The sequence below is a fragment of the Salmo salar genome, chromosome ssa13, assembly GCF_905237065.1.
Source record: "Salmo salar chromosome ssa13, Ssal_v3.1, whole genome shotgun sequence".
Classification (NCBI taxonomy): domain Eukaryota; kingdom Metazoa; phylum Chordata; class Actinopteri; order Salmoniformes; family Salmonidae; genus Salmo; species Salmo salar.
This window is the reverse complement of record NC_059454.1, coordinates 39,123,771-39,151,163: the sequence shown is the minus strand read 5'-3', so window position 1 is coordinate 39,151,163 and position 27,393 is coordinate 39,123,771. Positions and strand designations below refer to the sequence as shown.

The 27,393-nt window shown below is 40.8% G+C and overlaps 1 protein-coding gene across 3 annotated transcripts; it reads right to left on the bottom strand.

Annotated features, from left to right (window-relative positions):
- Window positions 1–1,477: 1,477 nt before the first annotated feature.
- On the bottom strand, window positions 1,478–26,824 carry c1qtnf12 (C1q and TNF related 12). Of its 3 annotated transcripts, none has more exons than XM_014136085.2 (8): window positions 25,561–26,824; window positions 14,097–14,201; window positions 13,582–13,693; window positions 11,546–11,727; window positions 10,391–10,499; window positions 10,069–10,162; window positions 3,133–3,211; window positions 1,478–2,949 (listed from the first exon to the last, which is right to left on the bottom strand). In XM_014136085.2, exons 1-8 carry the CDS (start codon window positions 25,732–25,734, stop codon window positions 2,851–2,853), a joined length of 954 nt encoding a protein of 317 aa, XP_013991560.1. In that variant the 5' UTR covers window positions 25,735–26,824; the 3' UTR covers window positions 1,478–2,850. The 3 variants fall into 3 exon arrangements, with proteins under 3 accessions (XP_013991560.1, XP_013991559.1, XP_013991558.1); XM_014136084.2 differs by having other exon boundaries at window positions 11,546–11,733; window positions 25,561–26,823; XM_014136083.2 differs by having other exon boundaries at window positions 11,546–11,736; window positions 25,561–26,814.
- Between the last annotated feature and the right edge of the window lie 569 nt (window positions 26,825–27,393).

The following is a 27,393-nucleotide window of genomic DNA, read 5'->3' as shown; positions in this document are numbered from 1 at the left end:
TGTGTGTGTGTGTGTGTGTGTGTGTGTGTGCGTGTGCACGTGCACGTGCACGTGCGTATGTTAGATGCCAGGACAGAGAATGAGTCGCGGCATGCTCACAAAGCTGTCATTAAACACATTTTAGGAAAACATAAGACAATCAAAACTCTCAAGTATGTGCCTGGCATGGCATTCAACTCTCAAGCAATAAGGAGGAAATGTATTGTTGAAATAGAGTGCCTTTCTCTTGCCCCATTTCTTGGAACCCTATAGTATGGTTGTTAAAAGATGTATGAGTTTTGGGAATTGTCCCTCCCTCTCATGACATCATTTTAAATACGGTAAGTCATTTGTATACCGATTCAGTCTTCATTCCTGCCCCAAACACACTAAAAGTCATGTCTGATTCACCTGTATAAGAAATGACAGGTTAGTGGTTAGTCTAACACAATTAACACAGGCAGTATAAATACTGGTAGAAGGGTCTGATACAGTCCAAATCCAGGCTTTAGATTCAGCCAAAATGGAATTTAAAGGGCTTTCCCTTGGATCAGCAGATTACTGTTGTAGTTTGACTGGTGTAGATAAAGTCTTTGTGTTTGGTGTGTGTGGGTACAGTGTATGGCACTTTGGGCTCAACAATGCTTCCATGAGCAGAACTCTCTTATTAAGGCATTCATGACTTGATGCTAACAAGCTCGTACAAGTGGCTGGACTGACATTTGTGCAATGGAGGCTAAAAGCTGCTTATTAGGGCCTTGTGATACACAGACCACCCAAGATATTTATATCTAAAAGAAATATTCATACCCCCATTATAACTCCATTATATGACTGGTCAAGGTGGTAAAAAGGCTCGCATTCCTCTCTGTAAAATGCATTGATTATTGATACTTTTAGTCTTCTCCAATATACACTGAGTGTACAAAACTCTAGGAACACCTGCTCTTTCCATGACATAGACTGACCAGGTGAATCCAGGTGAAACCTATGATCCTTTATTGATGTCACTTGTTAAATTCACTTCAATCAGTGTAGATGAAAGGGGAGGAGAAAGGTTAAAGAAGGATTTTGAAGCCAATTGAGACATGGAATGTGTATGTGTGCCATTCAGATGGTGAATGGGCAAGACAAAAGATTTAAGTGCCTTTGAACGAGGTATGGTAGTATGTGCCAGGCGAACTGGTTTGAGTTTGTCAAGAACTGTAATACTGCTGGGTTTTTCACTCTCAACAGTTTCCCGTGTGTATCAAGAATGGTCCACCACCCAAGGGATATCCAGCCAACTTGACACAACTGTGGAGAGCATTGGAGTCAACATGGGCCCCCCATCCCTGTGGCACGCTTTAGACACATTGTAGAGTCCATCCCCCTGGTGAATTGAGGCGGTTCTGAGGGCAAAACGGGATGCAACTCAATATCTGGAAGATCTTTACACTCAGTGTAAATGTCAAGCTTTTTCAGCACTAACATGTATTTAGTAAACACAGAAATAACATAATATTTGACCATAGTTTAATTTTGATCTCATTACAATATATCATACTGTATTAGTTCTTAAAAAGCAAATCAGTATAAAACATAACGGTACTCCAATCTGTGCTAGTCTTGAAACTCTATATAACCTGTAAATGAATCCCTATGGTAAGAAAAGATATGAATATCCATTTGTGGTTACATTTGAACATAAACTCCATGTACGTCCAAATTCAATTCTTAACAATGTGTATTAATTAAATATAATAATTTACAGAAAACGTAATCAACTATATGGCGAGAAAAAAAACGTATAGATATACACAACACAAATCTATATGTGAGTATTTTCTAATTGAATAGATAACATGATCGGTCTCTTTTGCTGAAACAACTGGCATTTTATAAAACAATATGTAACATCTTTTCTGCTTGACCATGGCAGTTATATCATTTGGCGTAAGCGTAACTTGGAAAAACTGTATATTAAATACATCAGTATAAAACAGAATGGCCGACACACTCGCATTTCATTTAAATGCTCTAACCAAATTGGTTCGTTTGGATTTGAATCCCACAAAATAGTTCCAGACAGAAACTAATCTCTGTTAACCCAGAAGTAAAATGTTGTGTAAATTTGGTCAGCTGCGTGATTAACTTTTGTGTTCATAACGTGTTAGAAATTGCGAGTTACGGCAAAAATGAAGTCTCCACCCTCACAAAAGGAAACTCTCAGCCAAAGACCCCCCCCTCCCCCCTCCTTCTGATCCATTTTAAGCACCGCCTTCGCCCAATCCTGATAAGTCCAAATAACCAGTGACGAAAACCCCAAAACCGGAACTAATGTTGCTCTCATGCATCTCGTTCAGTCCTACCAGATTCTCTCAGTCTACACGCAGAATCTGCCCACGGAATATTATACAGAGGCCAATTTTCCCCAAAATTCCCTGTTTTTTCCTGGAATTTTGCAACCTTAGCTGAAACGTTTGACACCCATACGATGCATCTGAGCATCTTTGCATCATCCAGTGTATATACACACTCACAGGTCTATGTACTGTACTTACTTACTGCCATACAAATGAATAGATTGACATAAAAACCTTTCAAATAAAAACCTTTCATTGAGTGATTTGAAGTCTTGTCTATTAGGATTTGTCTGTTGGAATGTACTTAATGTCTTTCTTGGCCCACGGGAGTGCTTGCTTTCATGGTGTCTGTGGAGAGACACAGTCCTAAAGCTTTCAAAACTGTCCTTTCTCCTCCATGGATGGTGATAGGCCAATAGCGTCTGTTAGTAGTCCAATTAGATACAGATGCCTTGCGTGGCCAGGGCCCTGGTGTCCAATGGGAAGAGGTAAGGTATACCCCCAGCTCCAAGGCCAGGACGTAAGGCTATACACCCAGCAACATTCCCATGAAGTCAGAGCCATTCTGTATTATGATGGATGCCCCAGCTCCATTGTCCACAAATATTGAGGTGTACTGTCCAACCTGAGGAGATACAATAACATTTTAAATACAAGAATATGATTACTATTTGTTTTGTTATAGTGATAATACAACTCATTATACAATAGTAATTATACTTCCAAACCTTTCTTAAAGGCTTTATATTCAGCTCAACCCTACTGGAGAATCTAAATGGTGAGCGTGGTTTGATAAATATAAGCCTACCTGTAGCTCTAGTAACCCTTGCACATTCACTGTGAAGATCTTGCTGTTACTTTCCAATCCAACAATCATCTCTAATGACCTGCAATGAAGAAGAAAACAAAAAATTATTGACAATTAATCATCATCTTTTTTTCCTGAACTTTATATTTGTTCTAAATAACTTTACTTAATCTATACACACCTAATAAGTTCTGAAACAAAATCATCTAATTGCATGATACTTCATGCAAAATGTGTTTTTGTACACATTAAATAAACATGTCATTGCTTCATTTTGAGTCTTGAATCATCATAATCATTACAGTGAGTCTTTAATGAAGTCTGCAGTGCAGAGAGTAATATGTAATATAGCAGGCATGGAGTCTAGTTGTACAACTCTTGCTGAGACCACTGGCTCCTGTTTAGTGGAAAACGCACAATTTTTATGGTGAATCAATCATGTTTGTCTTCACTTTAACTGCCATCGCAATGAGCCTCATTTCACATTCTCTGCATTTTCATGTGTGGGAGAGCGAGACAGGCTGGAGGCTTAGGGGTGGAAAGGCAAAAAAGATTGAGCCCACTTTTTCGGATAACAATATTATTTATACATTTCTTTCATAATACCAGGTTGTGAAGCAAGGTTGTTGGCCTGTATATATGGAGGAAAACTTGGGTACCGTTCGTTTCAACATTTCAGATTTTGCTTACTTTATATAAACAAAAAAGGCCAAAGTATGTGAACAACAGTACTCATATCACCGAAAATGGGTGTGTAATATTCTGGTATTTACAAATGAGTGTGTAAAATTCATCCTTCACACATCCCAAAAAGGGCATTTCTCTATTCAGGGTCGTATTCAATAGGCAACACATTTTTTTAAATAGGACTGAAACAGGGAGGGACTACCTGAACCTTTCCCATATGAAATGTTCCTTTTCTTCATTGCAAAATGTTTTGCTATGATGATAAACGACCTTGGCCTGTGATGTTGGAAGCAGCAGCAGGGTTTCTCAGGTGTCAAAGGTGAGTCTAGAACAATTTTGGAGGCGAAAGGGACCAGGAGAAGGAGTGAGAGGACATTTCATTTAAAGCGTGCTTCACTTTTACACAGGAAATGCCTAACTTGTTCCACACAACGTATAATAAACAACTTGTTTAACAGGTCATAAAACTGGCATTAAACTCTGATTATCACGCATGACTGCTGTCAATATAGAGCCTCAAGAACACAACAAGAAAGGCTGCCCTGGCAGACAATAGAATGGATTAGCTAACTCTTTTGGGGGTAAAGCAAAAATAGTTTTGATATTGTTTTGTTTTTACTACACTCCAAGTATGTTGCAAAAGCCAGCGGTCCGCGGTCAAATGACCACCCCTCATCACTGTCAAACGCTCCCTAAAACACTTCTGCGAGCAGGCCTTTCTAATCGACCTGGCCCGGGTATCCTGGAAGGATATTGACCTCATCCCGTCAGTCGAGGATGCCTGGTCGTTCTTTAAAAGTAATTTCCTCACCATCTTAAATAAGCATGCCCCTTTCAAAAAATTTAGAACTAAGAAAAGATATAGCCCTTGGTTCACTCCAGACCTGACTGCCCTTGACCAGCACAAAAAACATCCTGTGGCGGAATGCAATAGCATCGAATAGTCCCCGTGATATGCAACTGTTCAGGGAAGTCAGGAACCAATACACGCAGTCAGTCAGGAAAGCAATGGCTAGCAAAGTTTGCATCCTGTAGCTCTAACTCCAAAAGGTTTTGGGACACTGTAAAGTCCATGGAGAACAAGAGCACCTCCTCCCAGCTGCCCACTGCACTGAGGCTAGGTAACACGGTCACCACCGATAAATCCCTGATAATCGAAAATTTCAATAAGCATTTCTCCACGGCTGGCCATACTTTCCTCCTGGCTACCCCAACCCTCCCCCCCCCCCCACAGCTACTTGACCGAGCCTACCCAGCTTCTCCTTCACCCAAATCCCGATAGCAGATGTTCTGAAAGAGCAGCAAAACCTGGACCCGTACAAATCAGCTGCGCTAGACAATCTGGACCCTCTCTTTCTAAAACTATCCGCCGCCATTGTTGCAACCCCTATTACCAGTCTGTTCAACCTCTCTTTCGTATCGTCCGAGATCCCTAAAGATTGGAAAGCTGCCACGGTCATCCCCCTCTTCAAAGGGGGTGACACTCTAGACCCAAACTGTTATAGACCTATATCCATCCTGCCCTGCCTAAAGTTTTCGAAAGCCAAGTTAATAAACAGATCACTGACCATTTCGAATCCCATTGTACCTTCTCTGCTGTGCAATCCGGTTTCCGAGCTGGTCACGGGTGCACCTCAGCCACGCTCAAGGTACTAAACAATATCATAACCACCATCGACAAAAGACAGTACTGTGCAGCCGTCTTCATCGACCTGGCCAAGGCTTTTGACTCTGTCAATCACCATATTCATATTGGCAGACTCAATAGCCTTGGTTTCTCAAATAACTGCCTCGCCTGGTTCACCAACTACTTCGCAGACAGAGTTCAGTGTGTCAAATCGGAGGGCCTGTTGTCTGGACCTCTGGCAGTCTCTATGGGGGTACCACAGGGTTCAATTCTCGGGCCGACTCTTTTCTCTGTATATATCAATGACGTCTCTCTTGCTGCGGGTGATTCGTCTGATAAACCTCTATGCAGACGACACCATTCTGTATACAATCTGGCCCTTCTTTGGACACTGTGTTTTAACAAACCTCCAAACGAGCTTCAATGCCATACAACACTCCAACTGCTCTTAAACGCTAATAAAACCAAATGCATGCTTTTCAACCGTTCACTGCCCACACCCGCCCGCCCGACTAGCATCACTAGCCTGGACGGTTCTGACCTAGAATATGTGGACAACTACAAATACCTAGGTGTCTGGCTAGACTGTAAACTCTCCTTCCAGACTCATATTAAACATCTCCATTTCAAAATCAAATCTAGAATCGGCTTTCTATTTCGCAACAAAGCCTCCTTCATTCACGCGGCCAAACTTACCCTAGTAAAACTGACTATCCTACTGATCCTCGACTTTGGCGATGTCATCTACAAAATAGCTTCCAATACTCTACTCAGCAAACTGGATGCAGTCTATCACAGTGGCATCCGTTTTGTCACCAAAGCCCCTTATACCACCCACAACTGCGACCTGTGTCTAGTTGGCTGGCCCTCGCTACATATTCATTGCCAGACCCACTGGCTCCAGGTCATCTATAAGTCTATGCTAAGTAAAGCTCCACCTTATCTCAGCTCACTGGTCACGATAACAACACCCACCCATAGCATGCGCTCCAGCAGGTATATCTCACTGGTCATCCCCAAAGCCAACACCTCCTTTGGTCGCCTTTCCTTCCAGTTCTCTGCTGCCAGTGACTGGAACAAATTTCAAAAATCGCTGAAGCTGGAGTCTTATATTTCCCTCACTAACTTTAAACATCAGCTATCTGAGCAGCTAACCGATTGCTGCAGCTGTACATAGTCCATCTGTAAATAGCCCATCCAATCGACCTACCTCATCCCCATATTGTTTTTATTTACTTTTCTGCTCTTTTGCACACCAGTATCTCTACTTGCACATCATCATCTGCTCATTCATCACTCCAGTGTTAATCTGCTAAATTGTAATTACTTCGCTACTATGGCCTATTTATTGCCTTACCTCCTCATGCCATCTGCACACACTGTATATAGACTTTCTTTTTTTCTATTGTGTTATTGACTGTACGCTTGTTTATTCCATGTGTAACTCTGTGTTGTTGTTTGTGTCGCACTGCTTTGATTTATCTTGGCCAGGTCGCAGTTGTAAATGAGAACTTGTTCTCAACTAGCTTACCTGGTTAAATAAAAGGTGAAATAAATAAAATAAATTAAACAAAAAACTTTACCATACTGATTTGTTGATAGATGATCAATAGACTGAGACGGTAACACTTCACTGTAGGTATCCTTATGAATGCATTCATAAAGCCTTTACAACAGCTATATAGCACATACCATTTGTCATAAGCTTCCATAAGTAGTTCTAAATAGTTATGAGTAACGACATAAGATGTAATTAAACAATTTTTAATGAGTGTTGGAGATGACTGTTCATCCTGTTGTCATATACTCTGTCAACTGTTAATAACAATTGCTTTTACACCATCTGCATGACATATGACATAAATTGTTATTGCATGCTACATAGGAGTCTACATACCATGTGTTATAACAGGGCGTTATGTCATTTACCAACCTCTGTGTACCATTATTACATTTCATGGAATGATCGATGTCATAACCATGTCATCTGCCCTTAATATAATGTGCAAAGACACCATAAGTAAAGTGACATTAATTTGAAGTGTTTCACAATAAGACAATAAACTGGTCTGAGCTGCACAAAATGGACCACGTCCTGGTATAAAAAATATAAAATGCAACATGCAACATGCAACAATTTCAAAGATTTTACAGAGTTGCAGTTCATATAAGGAAATCAGTCAATTGAAATAAATGTTTTAGGCCCTAATCTATGGATTTCACATGACTGGGAATTCAGATATGCATCTGTTGGTCACAGGTACATTAGAAAAAAAGATAGAGGCGTGGATCAGAAAACCAGTCAGTGTCTGGTGTGACCACCATTTTCCTCATGCAGCGCGACACATCTCCTTCACATAGAGTTGATCAAGCTGTTGATTGTGGCCTGTGGAATGTTTTCTCACTCCTCTTCAATGGCTGTGCGAAGTTTCTGGATATTGGCGAGAACTGGAACACGCTGTCGTATACGTCAATCCAGAGCATCCCAAACATGCTCAATGGGTGATCCGTCTGGTAAGTATGCAGGTCATGGAAGAACTGAGACATTTTCAGCTTCCAGGAATTGTGTACAGATCCTTGTGACATGGGGCTGTGCATTATCATGCTGAAACATGATAATGAAGGCGGCGGATGAATGGCACGACAATGCATCTCAGGATCTCGTCATGGTATCTCTGTGCATTAAAATAGCCATCGATAAAATGCAATTGTGTTCATTGTCTGTAGCTTATGCCTGCCAATACCATAACCCCACCGCCACCATGGGGCACTCTGTTTACAAGGTTGACATCAGCAAACCGCTCGCCCACACAACGCCATACATGTGGTCTGCGGTTGTGAGGCCCGGTTGGACATCCTGCCAAAGTCAAGGGGTATGAATACTTTCTGAAGGCACTGTATATTATAAAAAAAATGGCTTGTTAGTCAGGTAACTAAGTAGTTGACGTTGCAATTGCGTTATTTTTACGACCCACGGATGGCATTGGGGAACCGTCAAGGCAATCTACACGTTCAGAGAAGGCCCAATTATAAAATAATTGTTGTATTTTTTAAATATAAATGTCGTTTTAATTTCAATTTCATCTTTTGAATAATATTTCAATGGTATTCTGATTATACTCTTCTTTTCAATTACATTCTGATTTAATCTCTTCCGTTTGTATTGGAAAGTGTTAAAACTGAGGAGAAAAAAATATCTAAATCAGGATTTTTCTTTGGTGGTTTCTGTTGAGATAAATCTAGCTAGATAGCTCACCAGGCACTAAGCCCTCAGAAGCTCGATAGAAGACATCTGCCATTCAACTGAGCAGAATTTTGTAGTGACAGTGGAATCAACCAATCACATTTTGACTTGTAATGGGTGGAAACAGTTTTTTTATTGCAGCTCACTTGCTGTTGTTAGCTATCTCTGAAAATAACGCATTATGTGTGTGAAATGTTGTTTCATTTAAACTTTAGATCACTGGTTACTTTATGTGCTGAACTGTTGTCACTTTTGGTAATAGTGTTATATTGATGGCGTTACGTGGGTTACCATAAGTTAATGTAAGCACTGTGGTTGTTGTTACTGGTAATGGTAGTGTGGGTTCTGTATCTGTGATTTTCTTGATTATTTAGTTTGGTACAAAAAAAAATCCCCCACTGAAAGGCAAGGTCCAATAGCCACGGTTCGCAGCTGACGGACTGCTTTAGCTATCTAGCTAACGTTAGCTATCTGCTAGCGCTAGATAGCTAACTTCACTAGCTACAGGTGGAATAAAAAAAAAAAACTCTTTCTCACGTTACACATATACATCCTATTTTACTTGCACAATTACCTTTTCATCTTAACAAATCTTATTTAACTCAACCTAACTGGGTCATTATTATTCAGATGATTTACTGTCACAAATCCTGTTGTGCCCCAGCAACCTTGATTGTGTTGTAAAATTCTATTTGATTCCATTTCGTTTAAAAACAAAAAGTGTTTTTTTTTGCAAGTTGATGGCATTATAATGTGTCCTTTTTTATATCTGGACATGGTCTAATTTGTTCAACTCAGAGCTGTTTATTGTCTCGTTGTCAAAATGAAGAAAATCCCAAGTACATATGTGCTCCCATTTGCCCATGTTTGTTGGAGATCCTTTGAATTGTAAAGTTTTATGATAGTTTCAACTCATCCTGTGGTATAAGCACATTCATAACTGTTTTATAACACTTCAAATTAATGTCACTTTATTAAGGGCATATGACATGGTTATGACATCAATCATTCCATGAAATGTAGTAATGTGACACAGAGGTTGGTAAATGACATAACACCCTGCTCTAACACATGGTATGTAGACTCTTATGTAGCATGTAATAATACATGGCATAAGTTGTCATGTAGACTGTTTAATAGCAGTTGTTATTAACAGTTGACATTAGAGCATATGACAACAGGATGAACAGTTATCTGTAACACCAATCAAAACAGGTTCAATTACATATTATGCCGTTACTCATAACTATTCAAAGCTACTTACAACAGCTTATGACAAATGTTACATTGTGCTATATAGCTGTGATAAAGGCTTTATGAATACATTCCAAAGGACACCTACAGTAAAGTGTTACTGACTGAAACTGATGGTACTCACGTATATCGATGACACAGGGATTCGATGCAGATCAGCACTCGCACATTGTCCCTGGCTCTCAGCTGACTCTTACTCCTCTTCACCTCATTGTGGTCTTCAGGGAGAAAACAGAGTTCATCTGAGGTCAGACATTATCGAGCTCAGAAACACCTCTCTGAATACAAGGTCACAGAGTCCTCTGAAAATATATAGTATTTTAGCCAAATATCTGTATAAATGGGGCCTCATTCATTGTCTCAATATATTTCAATATATTTCAATATATTTCCCAAGATGATTCCCTGTTATTTAGATTTACTTATTGTAGAGAAGCATTCCCTACCGATATGAACATTAGCAGAGAACTGGTAGATCCCTGTGACGGGAGCCGTGAATCGTCCTGTGGATTGGTCCATTCCTGTCCCTCTGAGGAAGGCACCTTTAGCAAGAGGCTGGAAGGAGAAATACAATGTGACATGCAGAATGGAGTTATACAATGACTGACGGATAGAAAATACCAAGTTTTACATCTCATATTTGGGCTCAATTGATATCTGTACGTCTGCCAAAGTGAACACCCGAACAATCAATCCGAACTTTTCCAACTGACATTTCTTAAACTTGGTAAATGTCTACTCTTAAAGGACCAATCAGCAGTTGAAACAATAACAAAGCACATCCCTGCCACTGTTTTGGTAAAATGCTGAGGGATGGGGCTGGAGAAATGTAATCACTCTCAAATTCATAGACAGACCTATGGATACAAGGTATGGTATCAAAGTTATAGTTTTAACCATGTTCTGAGGCTATACAGTGTTTGTTTACATTTACTTTGTTAACAAACATTGGAGTAAAACAAGCTTATATTTTGGGTTCTGATGGGGTATGACAGTTAAACTAAGCTCATGAGAACTGTATAAGATATATTCTTCAAGAATCAATGGGTACATATCATTCATTTAGAAATCCAAAAATGGATGTAGCAACTGCTGATTGCCCCTTTAACCTCCCGCCTCAGAATGTCCCTGGGCATAGTTCTTCCACTACAGCATGCTAATTTAAACAGTGTATAAATTTGTCCTCTCCACACCATATTCCAAGTCCCAGACAGAGTGCCTTTTGTATGCCGACCCAGAAAGAGATGTGGAGCATTGGATTTTTGACTAAGGAGCCAGTCTGAGCTCCAGCCTGGTACTGCTTTGTCAGACTCTAGGGATGGGGTGATCCCTAAGGATTCCTGGCATCATTCTTATACATCAAGTGGACATAACTAGAATCATTGCTGGTTCAATCTTCAATCCCAATATTCAAACATGGCTAAAAGAAAGAAAATTGAAAGATAGAAACCTGACTGTGAATATTAATACGGGCTTGATATTGTGTACTAAATGGCTAAGAGTAAGACAAGAGGATCCAAAAGATGTTCAAGGGGGTGACCAAATACTTCACAAACGTCTACATCCTTTACAAACTTCTCGATTGTTCCTCTAAAACGTACCGTCTGAAAGTTCTGTAACTCCATCAGTGTCTTCTTGTCGATAACCACAGGTCCTTTGAGTTTACAGTGGAAGGCTTCCTCTATCCTCCTGTAAGAGGTCATTCTTTCCAGGGCGATGTGGGCCGTGGGTATCTGACTAGGACTGGTACTGGACTGTCTGTCCACTGCAGCAGTTCTCCTCTCTGTAGCTTCTGATTAAAACACAGAAGGAATATGAGATAATCTCAACTAGAAAGATGACACGAATATGGACTTGACTTTAAACTATAGGAAAAACTTTCTCTGGCACTACAGTACACCAATAGGTTGCTGACCCAATATCTACAGTGAGGGGAAAAAAGTATTTGATCCCCTGCTGATTTTGTACGTTTGCCCACTGACAAAGAAATGATCAGTCTATAATTTTAATGGTAGGTTTATTTGAACAGTGAGAGACAGAATAACAACAAAAAATCCAGACAAACGCATGTCAAAAATGTTATAAATTGATTTGCATTTTAATGAGGGAAATAAGTATTTGACCCCCTCTCAATCAGAAAGATTTCTGGCTCCCAGGTATCTTTTATACAGGTAACGAGCTGAGATTAGGAGCACACTCTTAAAGGGAGTGCTCCTAATCTCAGCTTGTTACCTGTATAAAAGACACCTGTCCACAGAAGCAATCAATTAATCAGATTCCAAACTCTCCACCATGGTCAAGACCAAAGAGCTCTCCAAGGATGTCAGGGACAAGATTGTAGACCTACACAAGGCTGGAATGGTCTATAAGACCATCGCCAAGCAGCTTGGTGAGATTATTCGCAAATGGAAGAAACACAAAAGAACTGTCAATCTCCCTCGGCCTGGGGTTCCATGCAAGATCTCACCTCGTGGAGTTGCAATGATCATGAGAGCGGTGAGGAATCAGCCCAGAACTACACGGGAGGATCTTGTCAATGATCTCAAGGCAGCTGGGACCATAGTCACCAAGAAAACAATTGGTAACACACTACGCCATGAAGGACTGAAATCCTGCAGCGCCCGCAAGGTCCCCCTGCTCAAGAAAGCACATATACATGCCCGTTTGAAGTTTGCCAATGAACATCTGAATGATTCAGAGGACAATTGGGTGAAAGTGTTGTGGTCAGATGAGACCAAAATGGAGCTCTTTGGCATCAACTCAACTCGCTGTGTTTGGAGGAGGAGGAATGCTGCCTATGACCCCAAGAACACCATCCCCACCGTCAAACATGGAGGTGGAAACATTATGCTTTGGGGGTGTTTTCTGCTAAGGGAACAGGACAACTTCACCGCATCAAAGGGACGATGAAGGGGCCATATACCAACAAATCTTGGGTGAGAACCTCCTTCCCTCAGCCAGGGCATTGAAAATGGGTCGTGGATGGGTATTCCAGCATGACAATGACCCAAAACACACGGCCAAGGCAACAAAGGAGTGGCTCAAGAAGAAGCACATTAAGCTCCTGGAGTGGCCTAGCCAGTCTCCAGACCTTAATCCCATAGAAAATCTGTGGAGGGAGCTGAAGGTTCGAGTTGCCAAACGTCAGCCTCGAAACCTTAATGACTTGGAGAAGATCTGCAAAGAGGAGTGGGACAAAATCCCTCCTGAGATGTGTGCAAACCTGGTGGCCAACTACAAGAAACGTCTGACCTCTGTGATTGCCAACAAGGGTTTTGCCACCAAGTACTAAGTCATGTTTTGCAGAGGGATCAAATACTTATTTCCCTCATTAAAATGCAAATCATTTTATAAAATTTTTGACATGTGTTTTTCTGGATTTTTTTGTTGTTATTCTGTCTCTCACTGTTCAAATAAACCTACAAAATCAGCAGGGGATCAAATACTTTTTTCCCTCACTGTACCGTGGATGGTCAGGTACTAATGAAATACTTCCGCCTTCACTGAGACAATGATCCATCAGTAGTAACAGTCAATCACCAATGTCTTGAAATCAATGAGTCCTCTTATACACAGCGAAGGACTTTATCACATGTTATGTCTTGATATGACATTTTAGGACTTTATATGATGTCACCTTTTATCATCTTTTTGAACTCCTGGAGGAGGACTTCCTGGGTGACCTCTGCCCCGGGGGATCCAGGTGGTCCCTGGGGGCCTGGGGGGCCAGGAGGACCTGGTGGCCCGGGCTGACAGAGACCAAGAAATAATAACACATTACATAATAATATAGGATCATATGAATAAGAAGATAATCTACTGTACAGCAGTGGAGGCTGCTGAGGGGAGGAAGGCTCATAATAATGTCTGGAATGGAGTCAATGGAATGATATCAAACACATCAAACATGTGGTTTCCATGTGGTTGATACCATTCCATTGACTCCATTCCAGCCATTATTATGAGCCATCCTCCACTCAGCAGCCTCCACTGCTGTGAACACGATTTGAAACAGAAACTTGTTTCAATATTCAAACAACCAATATTCTACTTATGTATCGTACTAGATGCTTCGTGACCAATGTAATGAACGAACCAGTGCTTGATCAGCTAGCTTCTTTGAACCACTACTGAAGCCATTGTTATATTTACCAGTGGCCTTTTGCGTTTGCGGCACTTCCCAGGGAAGTTGCCTACAGGTCGTTTCACAAAGTCCATCCATGATCCCAGGGGATCCACTCTCTGGTTGTCAGGATTCTATAGGATACATGAGACAGAGAAACCCATGAGACATTTTTCTTTCAACATCAAACCACTTCAGAGGTCTGATTTTGCAACGAAGACAGGCCTACTTTGAATCAATGATACATCAAGGAGAGGTAGGTGTACCTACATAAACCTGGCTGATTGATGGTGAGCATTAAACAAGTGCCCAGTGAAATAAAGTGTGATTAAGGGTTTTGCCAGAATGTACTTACAATCAAGCTAGTCCAAAACTGTTGCACTGTGTTCTTATTCCTCAATCAAAATGGCTCTTTAAGGAGAACAGTGCTAATTGCAAGATTCATCAGATATTTCAGTCTGGAATCATTTCGCCCACTGGCACACAATGCAAAGTATTGTAACTATGTAACTGAATCCAATGAGTCATAATTTCTGCTTACCCTCCATTGGAAAATCTTGCCTTAAGATACTATTAAATGGTGCCAGACATCAAGGCAGGTCACACTGTTAAGTGAACTCTCTTTCTTTCTTTCTTTCGCTCTCTCGCAGTGTCTCCTTGCCGATCTACTGCCATTCCAGAGAGCAGGAAGAAGGCTTTTTGTGTCGTATCTTTCACTTTGACAATTATGTTCAGTCACTTTTTCTTTCCAAGACTTTCCCTGTTTGCTTGTTTTTTCTCTCCAGATAACTCGCTCTGGTGCCACGTCAATTGTTATTTGCCTAATAGGGTCAGAGGAAAATAAACAAGACTTCTGAAGTGATTTTTTTTAACAGAAACATGTCCATGAGCATACTGTGCATTCAGGACTCCCTGAAAAATGACTATCCATAGGATATTTTAGTGACCAATTAGCCTACGACAAGATTTCTAAACATCCAACAACACTTTCACCTATAGCTAGCTACAAACATACCAGCAATGAAACATTTTTTGGTGCACAATTGAAAATGTAAGCGATAACAGGAAGGAAATGACCGAAACGACCTTGATGAACACAATAATAGATATGGTGGCATACCATAAAAGTCAACAGAGGCTGTTGAAGAAGTGCATGGACGTACATGATTTCTAAGTGGAAACTCCCTCATGCTGGTGGTGATGATTGTAGACCTTTGATTGACATGCAGGGATTCTGGATGTGTGGTGGTGTTATACGTTTGTTGAAGAAAAACACCCTCACAAATCTCATTTATCAAAATGAAAGGCCTCTGCCACCAAATAATTCTAACCCTAACCCACCCTGGCTGACGTTATTTCATTTGGGTGAAAAGCGATGCTGTATGAATTCCAATAACCACAGAATGCCTTGAATCCTCCCCAAGCAAAGGCCTTCTTCCTCCTCCCCAAACATCAAGTGACTGTGGTGGAGATAAAAGAGGAGATTAAGACAAGCCATGGAGGTGAGCTGTCTGAAATTTTATTTATTTAGGTTTGGCAGGAGGACACGGATCACTTATCTGCAAAACTAACATGCCCCCTTTTCTTGACAGAAAGAGAGACTCACCTCTTGTTCTGTTCAAAAGCAACAAAGTAACCCCTTGTTTGTCTTGTCTTCAATATACTGGAATAAAAAAAGGTTTTATATTTTGGGTTTGTTTTTCTCTCCGTCTTCTCTCTTCTCTCTTTTCTTGTGACGGCAGACAAAATAAACAAGTTAAGTAACACAGTGCCTTGTGCATGTTAGACGTCTGTGGGTTTTTGTTGTGTTTTTGAAGCCTGGAGACAGATAAACGGCAGACAGATTTTGTCAAGCCAAAGATACTGTTACTGCATAATCCACCACATCTTTTCCATAACACTGCAACACTGCCCGGGCCATTTAATTGGTTATACTGAACCTTTTTTTCTTTCTACAGCTCATGCTGCATAGGAATTATCTCTAATTATACCTCTCACTTTCATACCAACCTTAAAAGCTCATAGGAAAAATTATTTGCGTTTGAGACGCCGAAAAAATCTGAAAGAGCTGTCTGCAACTCTATTCCTAAACCACACGTTTGATTTAAACACCGACAATAATCACCGAGGACCCTCTCTGACAACTCTGTTTGATTGAAGTGATGCACACTGAACACTGACAGCAGGTGAAACGCAAAACAAGGACCTTAAACGCTACACCTGACGGTTCATCCTGCAAGTCTCAAAATAACTGCACCTCTCCTCTCACATTGATGTCATACATAGATCATCATACTGTATGTCAGATGTTTTTAGACCACCTCAAGTCAGCCCACACATGCAACTTATAATTATATACGCTACCGTAGCTATTCCCTGCATAATAATAGCACTGCTAGGACAGGAAGCCTCTCTTTCTGCTTGTTATCGTCTTGTATTGTTAGCACACGCATTTCTAATTAAACGCGTGAAACCGTGCCCTAAAGGATTTTCGATATTTTAGGAAGTTGGCCTGTAACCAAGGTAATTATAACTGTTATTCGAACTGCAAAATGGAGCAAATCACTTTCTGACACTTTTATACCGTGTGTAACACAACATATCATGAGAATTGCTATTTGGTGACAGGAGTGCATCAATCAAACATTAAGTCATGAGGATTTTAAGATCTGTTCAAGTCTTTTATCTTTCTAGTATGGACACACATTCCTCACTTTCATTGATCGTGCTGTACATCACTCAGCATAATATTTTTGCTACCATGACATCCAATAGTGATAGATGGTTGCACTTCCCTCAGCTGGCAAGAAATTATGATTCAATGCACCTCAGTCATCTTCAATATTCCCCAGATGAAGGACAGAGTCCATACACAGAGAAATTAAAATCCCATTGCATGACGAAATAGAAAAACTGTCAGTTACTGTATGTTTAATCCAGTTCCTACTGAGTGTGGCGCAAATGAAACAATGTTCTCACTCACATACCTGTATATCAGCGCGTACAGCACATGAACAAAGTGAACAGAGGATAGATACAGGTATCAATCTGAACTTCCCTTTGATCCCGGCTGTTGTATGAGTGCCATCCAATGGCCGTGTCTTTCAACAGCTGTGAGAGCACACCACTCCAGTGGTGATTTGGAAAATGTGTCAGACATTCTTAAGGTGTGAAACTAAAAGGTATTCCTCAGAACATCAAACACTGTTTGTTTGGCTCATCGGTGGGGGCTTTATTCATACCGAAGGGATGGTGTATATTGCTACATGCCCCGATCCTTATAGTGCAATGAACTTTACTTACAAATATGTGACCACTATATATGATGAACATCCCAGTTTGTATGCATGATGTACAATATCATGACACTTTTGCAACACTATGTTGTTGAACATTGCATGTAAGGTTGCAAATATGTAATAGCCTACCTACAATGTATGCGATTCACCAATTTAGTTATTGCTTCATTATATCCATGATCATTCAGGAAACAGTTGCCCGAGTCGTGATGAAAAATCCCTTTACATGCATCTCTTTATTAAAGTGACTAGTGTTCCATTATTAAAGTGGCCAGTCATTTCAAGTCTATGTATTTGCTGCCCTATATACATAGACTTGAAGTCAGTGGCCACACAATGGAACACTAGTCACTTTAATAATGTTTACATATTTCTGCTTTACTCATCTCATATGTATATACTGTATTCTATTCTACTGTATTTTAGTCAATTCCACTCCGACATTGCTCATCCTAATATTTATATATTCCTTAATTCCATTCTTTTACTTGTAGGTTGTGTGTATTGTTGTGAATTGTTAGATATTACTGCACTGTTGGAGCTAGAAACACAAGCACTTCGCTACACCCGCAAAAACATCTGCTAAACACGTGTATGTGACAAATAACATTTGATTTGTATGTTTGGTGAAATTAGGTAGAATTTTATTTGAAGCAATAAAGAGAGGGAAATATGTCCCTGGGGCAGCATGCCATCAAAAACACTTCGTGCGTTCCAAATGACCAGAGCTGGTCAAAAGTAGTACACTATGTAGGGAATAGGGTGCCATATGGCCATGGATCCTGATTAAAAGTAGTGCACTATGTAGGGAATAGGGTGTCATTTGGAATGCAACCACAGACATAACTGTTAAAACTTGTCTCTTTGGCTGCAATAGATACTCATCCAGAACAGCACTCCACATAGCAGGTAGTTTCTGAATCCTTAAGAAGCATTGCCGCCTCCTCTGTAGACATAACGGTATAGCCCATAACTCTTAACTTGTTAATAAGTATCCATAATTTACTGCTTAAAATGCACCAACTAGTACAGAAAAAATACCTTCACCGTGCAAACAATATCTTGTAATGTTACCTGACTGGTCCGTGACAAAGCTCTTAAAATAAAATGTTTGGAATGGACTCATGTTTTTATCCTACTGTTTTTACCAAACAAATGTAAATGTGAGAGCAGGGTGCACCAGCCACACCAAAAAATAAGCTTGTAAGATTATGTCTAATGTATGTTTTGTGAACAGGTACATATTTAGTTTGACGTGGGATAGGATGATGTAGAGGCGTCCCTAATCCCTTGTTTTTATATCGTTATAGTCCTTTTGCAGTCATCCATGCATGCGTGTAGGAGGCTAACTAAGGCAGGGCCTATCACATCCTGGGAGACAGGGATACCCAGGCTACAGTAGGGCTGGGCTAGGGGGAACCCACATGCTTCCCCATCGTCACGCATCCACCCGTTCCCCCCTAATGAGCGTCCAATCCACCGCAGTTCTCCCCCGATGCACCTCATAGACAGAGGATTTACCACCACAACACTAAATATGGTTAGACATGCAACCTGTGCAACTGGTGCACCCTGCACACTACGCTGCACTTTAACTGTGTAGAGATGTCACATAAAAGTTGTTGAGGATATGAGAAAAGTGTAGGCCTTTGCATATTAACCACATGAAACATAGACACCATTTTAATCTCTAGAGTGCTACCAAATTATCAAATGATATGACTGTAAAGGATCAAGCCAGTTTCAAGTCACAGTATTTGTGGGTATGCTGCACGTACACATATTCCTATGGTGTAGCCATCATATCGTCTTTCTTTTCTTTCCACAAAACAACTGCTGCAGTGTCAACATGCCGTAGATATTTATGCAAACATTGAATGTGCATTCCTTTCCAGTGAAGACATGTAAGAGCTACTAAAGCAATCAAATGTATTCATGAAACCTCCTAGGGAATAATAACTGTGCTTTAGTCCAAAAATCTGAAGAGAGTCTGATTGCTGACACACCTGCTTTGTGTTCAAATTATAGTCTTCAAATTGCTCAAATGGGGGCTATTTTCCCCCTGTATCTGTGGTAGGTAAGAGGATCCATGGCTCCACTTCCATATCAAACTGAAAACTGAACAGTTTTTCCAGACCTAGGTTCAAATACTATTTGATATACTTAATTTGTAGAGCACAAAGTTCTGAAAAACTTTTTGTGCTTGATTGAACTTGCAATGGTGTCACGACTTCCCTCTCCTTGTTCGGGCGGCGTTCGGCGTCACCGGTCTTCTAGCCATCGCCGATCCACCTTTCATTTTCCATTTGTTTTGTCTTGTCTTCCCACACACCTGGTTTCAATTCCATCATTACATGTTGTGTATTTTACCCTCTGTTCCCCCCCATGTCCTTATCCGGAATTGTTTATTGTAGTGCTTGTGCACATTATGCTGGTGTGTAACGGGTTTTGTTTACCCATTGATTTATTGTTCTGTTTACGGTGGTTTTATTTATTAAACTGCGCCGTTGTAAATCAGTTTTTGCTCTCCTGAGCCTGACTTCTCTGCCGCCAGTACGCACCCCCTACAAATAGAACTAATAGAGAAGTCCCAAGCATGCAAATCATGCCCACCAGGCACTCCAGACAGGGTAAAGCAAACACTCAAAGTATTTTTAAATATTTCAAATAGTATTTGATCCCAGGTCTGAGTTATGCTCCATGGTTTTATTCACTGTGGAATGCACCAGGTAGATACTGTAGACACTCATGAGATCTTTTCTTCTCTTATGTGCTCCATAGCCTCCATTTGCGGTTCCACTCTACCACATAAGTGCAGAGTCCTCCGTTCTGTTAGGTTTAAGCACTTTTATTGTGTAAGTACTGTGCTCACTTACTTTATGAGGTATTAAAAACATGTTGGAAGTAGAAAAGCACAAAATATAAGAGGGAAATAAAAATATAATTTATCGTTCATCTGAAAGGCAAATTTGAATACATGCCAAATTCTCCCTGGCTTCAACACCCATCAAATGTAGGTCTGATGTAAATATCACAGCAAAAAAGAAATACATAACTCTTTTCTACAAACAACAATGGCTCTGAAAACGATTCAAGGATTGCCAACATTTTAACAATCATTTGCACGGCAGTAGGCGTATACACCCCCATATTATTCTTTACTTTCAAGACTCCAGTCCAATGTGAATCTGAGGTAGAGGAACATGACCAGCACATGATACGTATCAGGCAAGATTAAGGGATTTCTATAAATCTGGCATCAATTAGAAGTTATTAAAATAAGAGGTAATCCAAATAAAACAGGACCTCTTTGCCTAATATATATATAAAAAAGTTTTATTTCAAGGGGAATATCATCCTAACATTTTATTTTACTTGTAGATTTTAGATATAATGACAAAGGGCTGATTATTGTTATTATAGCTGTCTGTCAGGATTTCAAGGAGTGCATACATTGATTGTGAAATGTGTAACTAAACAATGGTCATTACGACATGTTATAAATGTCATACTCTCACTATGGGATCCTGGTTCTCACTGTTTCCAATCTTTTGGTTGGATATGGTGATGGGCAAGCTTAGTGGGCTATACCTCCTTTAACAGTGTGAGAGATGAGTTTATTTTGTGTGTGTGTGTGTGTGTGTGTGTGTTCCCAGCCGGGTCCCCTGTGTGTGGGGCGATTCAAACGGTGCCACACACCCCTTCATTAATCATGGTGTTGGGATGAGAGAGGGGAAACTCAAGCCCTCCCCCAGGGCACTGCTTAGCCATTACTCAACATGCTAGGTGTGATGTTCGACTTGACTGCCTCAATTACTGCCTTCACTGACCGAGCCCTTTGCTGCTCAACATTGACAGATTTCACTGCACTTTGGAAAGAAGTGAAATACAAATGTATATATTGTTCACGCAGTTCTGCCCTCACAGTGTATTTTCGGTGCTAGTCAGTGAAATCATGATAGAATGGACTGCGAATCATTAGCCATCTATGTTATTACTTTGACACGTGCCCAGAAAGAATGGTAGCAGAAAATAAATGTGTAGTGCTGTCAGCGATTTTAGCAGACATAATGTTGATTTTGGTGCAAAAAAAGTACTGCTTGGTACAAAAGGTTACTGCTTTGTATCATCTCACCAAATTTCACAAAGTGCACCACTCCACACCTCAATTGTGATCAATTTCAAATGGAAAATCTCTGATGGAATGTGGTCTGCTGCACCCTGCCAACAGCTCTCACTGGGGTTGGGCCAGATACGAAATGAATGCCATCACAAGAAGACTTTCCACTGCATGAGCAAAAAGAAAAACATGCAAATGTATAAACTGTTTGGCTTGTTTGAAGATACAAGCCGGTGTTCTCCTGCCAACATCACTTTAATAAGGAGGTTGTTTTCTCCAAAACATTACAGGTAGGGAAGAGTGGGGCAAGTTGAGCCAAAGGGGTTAGTTGAGCCAACCATACACAAAATTAATTATTTGACCAAATATTTAGGAAGAGGTCATAATTTCATGAAGTCTGTGAAGGAAGAAACCACATGGAAAAAGTGGTTAGCAAGTTAGGTCCAAAAAACGGATTTTCACCAAGTCAAATGAATGTATCGTGTTAGAGGTTTCATCTAAACCAAAGTAGATCGTTTTAAGACTCTTCTATAAATCGGTTGGGATCTCTATAAGCTTCAATATAAGGTCCTAAACCCAGCATGAAATTGTATCCTTGTAGCTGTGTGTGCTAATATGGTCTAAATGTTTGCCTTAGTATAAGTTGAGCCAATGGCCATAGATTGTTTTGAGCCAATGGTTGAGCAGATGTAAGTGTTTTCTTCCCAGTTGTAATGCAAGGCATTATCGCTGGGATATGAGGTAACAACAGAGCCTGTGATAAAAGTGTTTAAAAAGTACAAAGTCTGTGTTAAGGTGTAAAGCCTGTGTTAAATGATTCAAAAGATTTTAAAAAAGTGATTGTAGTTGTGTTGAATTGTGTTTTGGAAATAAATATAGGCATGGTTTTAAAATGGTAGTGGTAATATTTCATTCAGTACAGAAATGTGTAGGCGGCTTAACTTACCCTGTCCCTTTGCTTAACTTACCCTGTCCCGCAGCTCAACTTACCCCATACCCGGGGGAAGTTGTGCCAAGAGACCCCTTTTTTTGGACAAGCTTTTTTTTCACAAACTGTAATGTTTATATGAATTTGGATTATCTCTAGGGATACACCAGATCCTGAAATATACGTAGATATCTTTGTTAGAAAGAATGCTATATTTCCCTTGACTGAGTGAATGTAAAAATGCTGAATGTAAAAAATGGCTCAATTTACCCCACTCTCCCCTACAGGTGTGAGGATTAAGTGATAAAACTTGAACAAACTAAGATTCCATCATGAAATGAAGCTACCAAGCACTGCTTGCAGTTGGCATAGTAGACATTATTCGTTTTTTACTGGATACATTTTCATTGAACTCTGGGTGACATAGCATTCCATTTTGCTGTTGCATTGTCCATACAAAATGCATAATAAGCAGCCTGGCCTCAGAGCCAATACGAAATATACTTTACGTATTTCTGAGCATCCCCAAGACATATGATACCTACTAATGGTCTAGTTACTTAATTAAGACAGAAACTAATGTAGGGAGGTTGGGCGGCGAGGATGGGTGGGCATAATCCGCAACACTCTAGCAATCCAAAGGTTGAATGTTTGAGTCGTGTCGGGGAAAACTGAACATTTTAGCTAACCCTTCAGTTAACCCTTATTCTAAAAGTAAATTCACCTAACCTTTGTTGTTTTAGTTCTCCTAACATTTGTCATTTTAGTTCTCCTCATATTTGTTCTTAGTTCCCCTAACCGCCAACGTAAATTCTCCCAGTAATTCTCCTTTGTTGTTACAGCGCAACAAGCAACCTGGTATCAGATAAAGATGTGCAATACTATACGTCCTCCAGGATGTATGATAAGTCACATCATTCAATTCATATGCTATTGTACGACCAGGTAAGATGTACGATACTATACATCCTACGACCAATAATGCATTCATTATGTAACGTAACCTAACGTAACGTAATTTATTATACTAAACGGAATGTCACAGATTTACGAACAGAATTTGACAAATATCCCTGAGACCACGTTACAATAAGAAGTGCTCAATTTCTGTAGCCTTAATGAGTCTTCTGTAGCCTAAATGAGTCTTATGTAGCCTAAATTAGTTTGGTTGCATTGTCTAACCTTCAACATCTCCACTCTTTAACCTTAGATGTAAAGTCTAAACCCCAGGGTCCTCAACTAGAGGTGACAGTATTTGGCCGAGACACTATCTGCCATAACACAAGGTCTTAGGAGTGATTATGTCATTACCCTCAGATTGTGGGAGACAAGATGAAAAGAATGTAAGTGAGGGGGGCACAGGGGGCTAATCCTTGTCGAGGTGTCCTCTTTCAGGACCCTTTCTATGGGGCTTTGTGAGGGGCTTACACGGCACGCTGCCCCAGTTTTTCTGGGCCGCACCGCCCCTATCGGATGTCCCAGACACAGCGGAGTCAGACTGGCCCTGTGAATGACAGCATCAATGGGCTGGGAACAGTACTGCCAAAGCTCTTTAAATATCTGCCCACCTAACTTTCCCAGGAATTACATCATGGCAGTCTGCCTGTGGCCTGTTGCTGGACCATGGGGGGAGATGGAGGGGGGCGGAAGGGGGCTATGGAGACAGAGACACCCTGGGCTCGGGTTGGATAGATGGGAGAGAGAACTGAACAGATATATCCCAGTGGGGTGCAGAAATCCTCAGTCTTCAGCAACCTGGGGGTTGACACAAGGTCATCCTTCAGAGCCTTCTGCCTTTACAGGGCAAACCAAGTCAAATAAACACAGCCAGATCACAATGAGACAGGCTAGGGCTGAATAATGTGTTCTTCTTCTTGAGAATACAGAAACAAATCCTCACTCTATCTATGGCAAATAAAAGTCATATGCTAACCAACCAACAGGGCAGAGAGGCAACCTGGTAGAGCTTGGACTGGGAGGAAGGGCTGGTATTGAGCGGACAGGGCAGAGAGGGTTATTTAAGAATGCCAACACAATGGGTGGGCTCAAGGCAAAACAAATACCTCATTGGAAACTCCTGGAAATATGTAATACCAGCAATAAACCAATAAATAAGAATGTGAAAGGTCAAATGCTGTTTTTGGACAGGAAAACATAAATGAAAAGTAGATGTATGAATCAGTGGCAACGGAGCATTTTGTGTTTACCCGAGTACCACATGGTGTATTTTCAACAGAAAACAACTTTTACTACACCTTTTTCATATTGTACTTTGGTGTAAAAATACAAGTTTCTATCTGTTTGCCAATTACTGTCCATATTTTATATTTAAATAAATACTATACTTTGGCTACACTTTAACAGAATGTAGACTAAACTGTCACATCTTCTTATCCCCAATTCACGTTGATTCAAACACTCTTGAGCCCCGATTTGTCAATATACAATCCTTAAATCTGATAGGCTGGGAAATCGGTGTTAGCCCCCCATAGTGAGGACTAATTGGTGCATTGATCATCCCACATTCCACACATTCTTCAGGAAGTCATCCATTTAGGTTTGCACACATTTCAGACACAACTCACTTTCTCAGGCTTGACCCAGTAGGGCAAACCTGTTCTATGCGGTCTATTGCCACTACACCACTACACTCATTCTCTCTATAAAACACTTTGACATGAATTATACATTCATAAAGCCTGAATCAAGTCCAGATAAATCTGTCAGAGCATGTTACCTGCCATAGCCAGTCATTGCAATCCATAATTTAACAAGTTAATTATCAGCTCAAGTATACATCTCAGAATAGATTCCAAGTTAAGAGAATGCGATCAGATAATTTAGCAGGTTGTTTGAATTTAGGTAGCACAATGTTATTTTCAATGAGGTTTGTACTTTGATATTCATCAGATAAGGTTATCAAAATCAAAAGTCACAATCCAAAACCGCTAATAAAGTTCATTACATATTCCACATACTAATCATAAACATTCTTCTTATGTTCAGCACTCGTAGGATCAGACCAAATATACACATTTCAGCCATAAAGTTTGAAATACACCAGTAGATCGACAGAGCAAAGAGGCTGGAGGCAGCCTCTGGTGACTTCAAAACCACATTTTAGTTAGTTTCAAATCAAACATTACCTTGGTGCTCCCGCCAACCTCTTCGCTGTTGGAGAGGGTAGTGTTATATGCCTCTGTGTGCTGTGGGGGGGTCTCCTGCGTCCTCTTCCTCTCCTTCTTGGCATCCACCCCTTCCAGCAGGACAAACTGGGTCCAGAACACCACAGCCAGCACGGCCAGCGGCCCACACCACATCTTCAACAAACACTAAATCAACCCAAAGATCCCTGAAACTTCGATCAACTGGCCCAGTGGTCTGTCCAAACTGTCCAACGATTGGGAAGTATAAAGTTATTGCCAGGTTACAAAAATGCAAGGACCCCAACCAAGATGATTGGACTACAACAACTCTGACTCCTGGTTTGGCTGCTCTCTTCCTGATGATCTTTGAGCCAGACAGCAGTGTGTTGCTGGAGCTGGAGCAAAGCTAACTCTAGCCAGAAAGCCAGGCGGCTTACTCAACTATGAAATGTGGTCCGGGGGAATGACAGATCGGCACAGATCTGACAGCAAATAAACCCATTAGTGAGATTTTTCACGCTTTCTGCTCTGTGGGGGGGATGAGGGGGATGCAGGGGGCAAAGGAGAGAGAGGCAGAGAGGAGGGGTGTTTGAAGCTGGGGGAGGGAGGGAAGCCTTGGGTAGAAGTGGATGGTAGAGTTCTTTATCACCCTCTTTCTTGCTCTTTCTCTCACACTGAGCAATGGATCTTCCTCATAGTATTTCGATAGTTGGTTGAAGTGGAAGTCCAATAATAGTTGGGATTTTCTTCAGAGAATACTGCTTGGCATTCAATCCCTCAGTCCTCCTCACACGTGCTTCCCTCAGGAGTAGACAGAGAAGGAAAAAAAGTCCAAGGGGAGTTGGAGATGGTCCAATTTTGTTAGCCTTTGGCCTTCCTTCTTCTTTTCTCCTTAAAGGGTATAAAATTGGTCCCCCGCAGCAGCAGATCCAGAGAGAAAACTTCAAAGTGGTGTTAAAAACACTTTGAGGGTTATTAGCAACACAGTCTCTGCTGTCCAGTACACCCAGCTGTACATAACTCACTACTGCTCATTCATCAACCCAGTCCGTCTGCTCTGGGGTGACAAAAACATGTGCAATTTCACCTCAGAGAGCCCTGTTTGTCTGCCTGTGTGTGTGTGTCAGTGTGTGTGGTAAGTCCCTTTTGCTTGCTTGCCTCGTTACACACTCTCACTCTCTCTCCTTCTCTGTTGCTCTCTGTGACTGAGCTTACAGGAGTGCTCACAGTGGAGTTTTATCGTCACTCTCCCTCCCTCTCTCTCTCTCTTCTTCCTTCCCCTAGCTGCCTCTATTTTTCTCATCAGTGAATTGGCAACCCCGCTGGTTTGTTCAGTCTCTGTTTTATCTCATAGATGAAATGCTTGACTCCTTTTTGGAAAACTGAGGAGGTTCTTTGGCAGACAAACTACAGTGTGTGTGTGGTGTGTGTGTAGCTCTGTGTTTGGATCCAAATCATATTTAGGAATTTATATACGTACCTTGCGTAATCTGTTGTTTGACAAATTGCCAAATCTGACTGTCCCATGTTGGTGGGGGGTACATAGGCTACATGTACTTGTTCTCATGTACTTGTTCTCATGTTTTTAATAAGTGTTGAAATAGGATCTGCTTTTACAAGGAGTCGCCTCATACAATAGCCTGTCTGGAATGTTCTGGGATGTATTGTTCCTCACTTACACTTGATTGCTACATAAACAAATACAGTATATAAAGAGTAAGACATGGTTTATAGTAAATCTCTTGATGCTGATCCCTTTTTCAAACACATTTATGTGGAGACCAGTTCAAATAAGGAATGATTCTCTTGAGAGCAATGTTAAATGTTTACAAA

What these genes read in the sequence shown, in the direction of transcription:
- c1qtnf12 (XM_014136083.2), bottom strand. Translation starts at nt 25,734, where the DNA reads ATGTGGTGTGGGCCGCTGGCCGTGCTGGCTGTGGTGTTCTGGACCCAG. An exon ending in GTTCAAAAAGATGATAAAAG is followed by an intron (nt 11,737 to 13,581) that starts GTGACATCATAT and finishes TGTTTTAATCAG; the next exon opens with AAGCTACAGAGAGGAGAACT. An exon ending in AAGGGTTACTAGAGCTACAG is followed by an intron (nt 2,950 to 3,132) that starts GTAGGCTTATAT and finishes GTATCTCCTCAG; the next exon opens with GTTGGACAGTACACCTCAAT.